Genomic DNA, 9,405 nt, shown 5'->3' with positions numbered 1-9,405 from the left:
TGCTTGCTTTGTTTTTTTATATCATTATAACCAAACATATTAAAGTCTCATAATTGAATCATTGAAGATTCTAATTTGTCAAAGACAAAAATTTTCTATGTTGAATGTAGAAAGAACCAAAATACATGACAGATCTGCACACACAAATTATATTCCGTTCCGTGATTTGTTAAACATTACAAAGAACGAACCATTCAACCATATGTAAAAGGCCATATGCATATACTTTTCGATTAATTTTAGCATCTATTTTTCTGTCCGGTGTGAGTTTGTTTTTGTTTGTTGGTATTTTTATATCATTTTTTTTTCAATGACGATGAATGGTTCGATATATTCTTGTTTTTATATAAGCCGAAAGATTTTACCGAATACAAAACATTATTTGTAGATTGAACTACAAAATTTTAATGTTCAAATTTAGATATGTAAATATTTCTCATCAAACTGTACTGAGACAAGTTTATTTTCGATTAAAGAGTTTGAATGTTACTTCAGTATCTGTCAATCTCTTTTAAATATGTGATGATACAAAACTAGCAAAATACTACAGTTTGAAAAGGCAAACACTTTTAATAAACAAACATGTTGATCTGAATTTTAATTAAAAATTCTCCATGTGCATTCAGTCAGCATTGGGATCGGTATGTTGTTGACAAAAGTACGTTAACATGTTCCATTATTAACCCAGCTACACTGCGTTCCTTCTTTTTGGCACAGTGCCTTCTTGGCAAGGCAGGTGTTCACCGGATCATTTTCTGACTGATATTTGCAACCTACTGATGTTGGACTACTTTTCTGTAAAGAAAGAAAGCGATTTTAGTGTACAGTCGTACTGTTATTTTGCTCTCCAGCGTTATTCATTTAAGATACAATATAATTGTAAGTTGAGTAAAATCGTAAGTTCTGTCGTTGAATTATAATCTGAAAGTTTAAAGCAGCAACTGTGAAAATTATGTGTGTTCCAGGCTTTCCATTTCTTGTGTCTGAGAGTATATATATATATTTTGATAAAAAAAATCATTTTTTTTTGTTTTGAAAATCCCTTGATACATACGTCCTTTTTCTATAAACTGAAAAATGTGGCAATGAGTTTTATTTTTATTTTAATTTTTAGATGTTATAATAATTAATGGTATTAATAATTATATTAATAAAGTACGTAATTACGTAATACAACTACTAAATTGTAGATTCTTTTTAGTTTTTGCGTATTTCATACGTCATTTGTGTTTTAGATTATTAATGAATAATCACAATAATGTTGTAAATTGTTAAATAACAGTGATCTTTGATTTGTAGATATAAATGTATAAAAGGTACGTTTATTTTTGATATGTTCAAGAAAATTTGTTTTTGAATATCAATGTTTAACAAAACCATTTTTAAAACCAAAGATCGAATGTCGTCTTTACTGAATAAAACATTTTGAATTCTTCTACAAATGATTTGTTAAAGTAAACAAAAAAAAAGAGACATGTGCATATATATATCCAAGCAATGGCAACTTTCGAAAAAAATATTCATAATACACATTCAATTGTATCATTCCCCAAATCAATTATTATTACTCGACAGTATAGACTTTATTTTCTGGATTTTTTTTTTTTTAACTTTTTTTACAGTCAATTATGATGTGAATTCCCTGTAAGTTGAATTTAATTTGTATATGTACTATTCATCAACAGATGAATACAAGAAATTCAAATACAATAATAGATGTTTCCAAATAATGACAAAAACACACGTCAGGACGTAAAAACATGAAGCTTAATATTACGATACATACGCATCCTAATCCACAGTTTTTTTTGTATGAATAAATCCCTTTTGTAAACAGGTAAAACGTTTGATCTGGTGTCAGATTGATGAGCTGTGTCCTAAAATCACACAATGCTATTGTTTTCGTTCCATCGGGTTTCTTGGCTCCTAAAAGATGAAATTATTTACTGATTTCATAAATATAAAAATATGCCACTGACTGTGTTAACAAAACGTACATGTAAAGGTCAACACTTCATGTAATTGTACTTTAGTTTCATGTAACATTGGCGTTCTATCATCTGATGGACGTCATCTTTTGGACGGACTTTTTAGAATATTGTTTCGAATGTTGTACTTTTGACGACATTATGTATATCTATATTACACCAAACATATTTCTAATAATTACTTATTTTGTGGCTATTAGAACATTGTTTTCCTGAAAAGTATTTAATTTCAATTGCAAATGCACAATACCAGATGTTTTTAATTTGAGTTGATCCATGTTAGCCGTTATTATTCATGATTATTACCCCTATCGTTTAAGCATAGCAACGTGACTGATGACTGAATTTTGTGGAATAATGCTTGTGAGTGTTCTAGTTTGAATTCGAGCTCATCTATCAGGTTAAACTAGTATGAAAAAAGAGGGACGAAAGATACCAAAGGGACAGTCAAACTCATAAATCTAAAACAAACTGACAACGCCATGGCTAAAAATGAAAAAGACAAACAAACAACAGCACACACGACACAACATAGAAAACTAAAGAATAAACAACACGAACCCCACCAAAAACCTAGGGGGGATCTCAGGTGCTCCGGAAGGGTAAGCAGATTCTGCACCACATGCGGCACCCGTCGTGTTGCTTATGTGATAACAAATCCAGTAAAGAGTCTAATTCGGTAGGTCACATTCAGGAAAGGGAAGGGGATTGTAGTTACGACGTAAGGAACATATCCGATATCATTTGTGATACGGTTATTCCATAACGGTCAACCAACTCGTGATGGCGTCCGTACATTTTACGAAGGGGTGATTTCAACTTCACCATTTGGAACGCTTGGTTTAATAGCTTCCTTGTGAGCAGCAACCTTCTATCAAGAAAATCATGATAGGAAATGCAAGCACGGGAATATCGTATCAATTGGGAGATATATACCCCGTATGCAGGTGCTGCTGGAATGTTGCTACTTAGAAATGGAAAGTGCACAATTGGAAAGCTGAAATCATCTCTTTTGTCGTAAAGTTTTGTTTTCAACCGACCCTCCTTGTCAATTTCTAGATGTAAGTCAAGATATGAGGCCGACTTAACTGTATCTGTAGTATCCTTTGTCTCTAGCTCGATTGGATAGATGCGTTCCACATAGTCACCAAATTTTGAATTGTTTAGTGAAAGAACATCATCTATATAGCGAAAAGTAGAGTTAAAGGATAGTGCTAACTTCTTATCTTTCTTCCTAAGAATCTCCTGCATGAAGTCAGCCTCATAATAATAAAGAAACAAGTCGGCAAGTAGGGGCACAGTTTGTTCTCATTGGAATGCCGACAGTCTGTTGAAAAACACGTTCTCCGAACGTAACAAATATGTTGTCAATTAAGAAATCAAGCATCTTGATAATATCAGTTTCAGAGAAGTTTTTGTTCGAATCAGAGTGATCCTTTACAAAGTAGGATTTATCCCTCCCTAAGACAAGATACTTGTATCTACGTTGGCCATTCTTTTTTACGAAGCAAAGCAATACCAACTCTTTCAATTTGTCTTTTAGTTTGGAATATGGAATACTAGTGTACAGAGTAGAAAAGTCAAATGGAAAGAGAGTTAGATTGTATGCACTCTAAAAGATCTTTGGAATTTTTAAGTATCCAATTCTGATTCACGTCTCCTCTAGAATAGGTAGTTTCACAATAACTCTGAAGCCCGTCTTTGATTTCTGATAAAATAGATGTTAATAGTTCAGAAAGAGGTTTCGTGGAGCACCTGGAAGACCCAGCAATATACCGTTGTTTGTAAGGACACTTATGTAGTTTAGGTATCCAATACAGTGATGGTAGATCCAGTTCTTCATCTTTGGTTGAAATTCCAAAAGGAACACAGAACAGACCTATGATTATCCAGGATTTTCTCTTTGGTAAGTGTCGTGAGGGTATATGTTGAGTTTCCAAGTGAATTTTCAATACCTAATTAGTTTATCAAGCAGATAATGTAATGAGTTTTACATACAAAAACGATGTTGTTTGGGGCTTTATCTGCGGGGACAAAAACATATTTGTCATGGAGGTAGGATAGGTGTTTTGCAACATTTGGGTCTGTAAAGATTGACGAAGCATGGGCATTGATAGACCCATTCAGTTTCTTAATTCTGATTTGTATCAACGACCTCACTGCCTTAATCCATTCGGAGAGAGTGTCTATGTCTTCCTTCTCGCGCTTAGCCCATTGCCTGGCATAATCCTCAACTGAATCCATCAAAATTTTAAAGTTGAATTTCCAAATGATGGATTTAGGCTCACGATATTTCGGACCTTTCGATAACACATTTCGTAGAGAAGTGTTATTAACAATGTTGAGGTCACCGGTAATAACGTGGCCAGCGGGATTATATGTGGATTGGGAACTAGCACAAGTGCAATCGTGAGGTTTAGACTTGAAGTCGTCAATATCGAGATCCTGCAAAACGTGTTTGTCATGGAAAATTTTAGTTGCAATAGGTTTGGTATAGGTATAAGAAATGATTGGTACAGACTGGTCTTTGAAATAAGGAGGTATTTTCGATTGAACTAATTTATGATGAAGGATATTGCCTAAGTTGACGCCATCGATACATTTGTTGGCAAAGGAAAGATTAATGAAAGATCTTTTCTCTTTTTTATCTTTGCCAATGCGGACTGGCTTGAAAAGTCTGTGACTTGCAATATCCGAAATTATAGCTGTAATTTTGTATAGGTTTGAATGAGGGATTGTAACAGTGGATTTCAAACATATATTGAACAGAGAATGAAGTTTTGAAAGGGGTAATGAATAAAGTTTCGTGCGAATGTGATGAATACCTAACGGCTTTTGTATAAATGGTAGCAAGTCATTAATTGATACATCATGCAAAGAAGGTGATGTATAATGACGATGACCATGACTGCGTCTACGTCGAGGAGTCGAGTTGAAAATATGAAACTTCACAATAATATACATGAACCTTTATTCATAGTATTTATATATATTTACTTTCAAACCTTTTAACTGCTCAGTTTTCTTTGTATTTTATTTTTATCGTCTCGTTTTAAGTATTTCAATTATAAGTGTAAAATTCCCAGTTGTTGGACAGTATGTTCAAGTCTATATAGTAATTCATAGTATACCATACTGTATATTTACCCATTAAGATATAAGACTTTCCGACAGTAAAGCGTACACCACAGAGGGCTTGATTTCCTTTTGTCTCTATAACGGCATCTTGTCCAATTCCTCCAATCATCCCCTGTATTGTAAATGTATACATATAAATAAACATAATTCAATAATTTCAAGGAACAGACAACTTTACAAGAAAACAAAACATACATATCATTTTCAGCACAACGGTTCACATCTCACTCGAATTAACATGTGTAGCATTTAGCATATTCTAAATTTTATGCATTAACTTGTAAAATTGTAAATTACAGTCAGAAGTAAAATTCATTGTGTTGTTTGATTGTGTGTAATGATGCATAATCTGAATTATATTACCCAACAGTTATGTACTAACATGTGCAACACGGTTGATGCCATATATTAAGCAGGATTTGATTACCATCTTAAGAACCTCAGATATCCCAGTTTTTTTATTAGACTCATGTTGCTCAGTCCTTGGTTCTCCATGTTGTGTTTTTGTACTGTTAATTATTATCTTTTTCTTTTAACATATGTCAACCATTCGTGTTGCGAGTTAAATTCGTAATTGAATCATCATTGTTATAGATTATTTACCAGTAACATCAATTCAAATTTGAAAGCCATGGAAATTGAAAAGTAAATATTTTTTTTTTATAACGATGTCCAGAGTTCTAACGCAAGCAAACCACATAACTAATATTTTGACAAATATGATAGTGGGTGGTCTTGTGTTTAGACCAGGTATATTCAAATGTATTTAAGGAAATTACAGAATCAACTTCTATATTCCTTAATATAAAGTTTTTGTTTTGCTTCAATTCAATTTTCCCTCTACATTACGAAGAGCTGTCGTATTGGAAATCATACCACGTCTTTTAATTCCATATTGCAAATACAAATACAAAGATTTTGAATTTTTAAAACCATTTAAATAACATTACTTACCTTCATTGTGAAAATTACTTTAAAAGTATATTCCCAAATCGCCTTATTATTGTGAACATCATTTCCCATACCTTCTACAAGGTTCTCATTGATAACTTTGCCATAGAAAACTGAAATAACGTACGATATTGTAAAATACGACATCGTTTGTTAAACCATAACTTTTACATGATGTGTTTATCTACAAATACTTGCAATAGATTTTTTCGTTATCATTTTTTCAATGGTTTAGATTTCGACAAACCACGTCACTGAAATTATTTTTAAACCTCCATTGTGAATTATGCATTTGTATCACAACTACATAAGAATCAAAGGGTTCAAGCAAAAAGAGATGGAAAAACAAAAACAAATACGTAACTGTTAGTTTTCGTCTAATGACAATAAATTAAAACTCCTCGATCAATCATTAATGAGCATGCCACATAAGGGGAGACCATGACGTAATACGAAAGAAAACTTCCAAGATGAAGATGATTTCATTGTTGTACGCTTCATATTTAGATAATATCCCATTACAATGAAATGTTAGGGGAATGTGTTATTTCACTTTAGATTCAATTGCAATTATCGAACATTAATTGATTTCTTTCGGAAGTCAATATGATGGCTAAGGCCTGAGTTACTTAACGTCAATTGTGATGGTTAACAGTTGCCAATGTACATAGATTGTTAATTAAAAATAAGCAATTAATTGGTTTAAACATTTTAAGGATAACAAACATTTTTGTAAGGGTTATTAGGATGTTACATTTTGTCATCGACTCATCAAAAACTTAATTTACAATTAATTCTTCAGACTTTTATTCAGTTTGTGAGTTAATATCGATACCATTGGCATCGTACATTTTGTATGGCACAGATAAAGAAACAAACAAATAGCATCCAGATTTGTACAAGTTTGAAATCTTGTAATAATGAGTAGAAAAATGGTCATCAGCAATCGCTGAGACTTTCGAATGAACATTCATGTATATTCTCCTAAAAGACCGGTTTTCCATCTTCTTGCATATTTCGATATAATGTAATACCTCGTTTGGTATGTGCAAGTAATAATCGATTTCAGTTGATATTTTGAATAAAACAGTAACATAACATTCATGTCCATTACATTATTTTGCCGTCTGTTTGTAATCAGACATTAGACATGCTTTTTCGTGATTTAAAAAAAAACATTTTTAAATAAATCTTTTTTTTTAATTTCTAACTGTACTTTTTAACTAAAAATCTGTATTTGCTATCAATTATGTGTGTCTAAATAGTTTCTTTGGTTTTTTTATAAGGACCATGTATATGGTATAATCTTATATTAAATATTTCAAATCAAATTATGCATTTAACCATTTATTATTCATCTCTTTTTAAAGTTATTAGGGATTATTTGTCAAATATTCAATATTGATCATCTGCTTTCATTTTTCATTATTATATTTATCAGTATCGGTGAATTAATAATACGTCGTAAAGCGCTTAGGATAATTTCTCATTTGATGTTGCGCGGTTAAGAATGTGTATAATAATAATAATACAAGTGTAAGACTGTGTGGGTCGTTTTTATGATTCGTTTTATATGTTCTAAATCAAGGTCATTGTTTTCCTTCTGAATTTGTTTACAAATCTGTCACGTAAGGGCCTTATATGAAAAATGCAAGGTGGAATATGATAGCTTACATCCAGGTCATTGGACTCTAGTGGATAATTATAACTATACGATATCCTTATTTCTATAGAAGGATTATTCTTACATGTACAAAAAATATGACAATTCGCCGTTTCAGAATCTAATGCATTCTGGGAAATACTTTTAAAAGCGTATATCAAAACATTGTGATTGGTTTAAAACGTTGTAAAAAATGAAAATTCAACCAATGATGTAATGTTTAATATAAATAATGAGATTACTCATAGTTCTTTAGATTCTGAAAAAGCGAATTGCTTCAAATTCAATAGCAGATAATTTAATGATAGTTGAATATATACCTATTTACTATTGTATTCAACCATACGAGTCCAGTAGGAACATGATGTATGTCGTTTTGTATATTAATGTGCGGCTATCACGAGAGGGGTTTAATCTTATTATGATCAATATACAGTTTAATCAATATGTTGTTATACCGATATGAAGGATTTCATTGTACACTGTATATGTCTTCTATTTAAAAGTATTTAATATATAATTTTGATAAAAGTCATCTTTCTATAGCAAAAGAGTTCACATGTTATGAAAAAAAGAAATACCAACTCTTTCAGTTTGTCTTTTAGTTTGAAATTGGGAATACTTGTGTAAAGTGTAGTGAAGTCAAATGTAATAGTACTGTTACAAGATGTAAGTGTCTTAATTTGTGTGTAAATTAAAAGAAAAAATGATTTTTGTATATCCTCATCTAAATCACGCCACCTCTAGAAAAGGCAGTTTCACAATATTTTTAAAGCCTGGCTTGCAACTTTCAAATAAGCATAACATCACAAATGCTACTTTGATATTAAGCAAATATATATCAGACTTTTAAGTAACACCAAATGTCACATTCAGCAAATTTAACTGTACATCATTTAGATGACGTCACTAATCACTGTAAAGTCATTATTTGCTATATGCACAATAGGCCGGTATTCCTCTTCAAATCATGCCAACAATCACATTCATTACGTTATGGTTGACTAGGAAGTCAACAATAGCACGAGCTGTGAGCGACAAATGTTACACAGACAGTTATTATTCAATGCCCTTGATGTACATGTTCTAGAACTTACCATAGTCAGACTTGCAGAATTGATCTTGAGGGTGCTGCAAAATATTACACCAGCAACTGTGTACACTATTTGTCATCCATACTAGAGCAATTACCAGTTGTAGTACTTTCTCAACCATCCTTACTGATAATTTCTCTTTCAATATACAGTTTATTAGAGAAGCTGATTCGTATATCATACATATCTTTCAATATTTTTGTTATCTTACCAATGAAAATCTGGGGATAATAGTTGGGGTAATGAACACATGACAAAGTCAAATAGAGATGGTATTTATTTCTAAGAAGATGCTGCTAAAAAGTAATTGATAGCACGATTCAGTTTGATGTTCGGCTGTACAATACAAGCAGACGTGATTAAAAGGCACACACGTTTAAAAAAAGAAAACCTGCACCGACCTCGTAATACTTAAATATGTTTTAATGGAACCTGTATAATATAATATGATAATATGGTCTGCAATTGTGTCAGATTTGCTCACTGAAGAGAATTATTAATAGGATTGTTTATAACATATACATAATAAATGCGGAAACACATACGTACATTACATATAACATTTAAAATC

At 31.7% G+C, this 9,405-nt stretch overlaps 1 protein-coding gene across 1 annotated transcript; it reads right to left on the bottom strand.

The window, feature by feature from the left end:
- Nucleotides 1-550: 550 nt before the first annotated feature.
- Nucleotides 551-9,117, bottom strand: LOC139527892 (metalloproteinase inhibitor 3-like). Its single transcript, XM_071323566.1, has 5 exons — nucleotides 8,838-9,117; nucleotides 6,081-6,190; nucleotides 5,136-5,238; nucleotides 1,787-1,926; nucleotides 551-795 (listed from the first exon to the last, which is right to left on the bottom strand). Exons 1-5 carry the CDS (start codon nucleotides 9,013-9,015, stop codon nucleotides 664-666), a joined length of 663 nt encoding a protein of 220 aa, XP_071179667.1. The 5' UTR covers nucleotides 9,016-9,117; the 3' UTR covers nucleotides 551-663.
- Nucleotides 9,118-9,405: the final 288 nt, after the last annotated feature.

The sequence above is a fragment of the Mytilus edulis genome, chromosome 6 (genome assembly GCF_963676685.1).
Source record: "Mytilus edulis chromosome 6, xbMytEdul2.2, whole genome shotgun sequence".
Lineage (NCBI taxonomy): Eukaryota > Metazoa > Mollusca > Bivalvia > Mytilida > Mytilidae > Mytilus > Mytilus edulis.
This window is presented reverse-complemented; position numbering and strand designations above follow the sequence as displayed.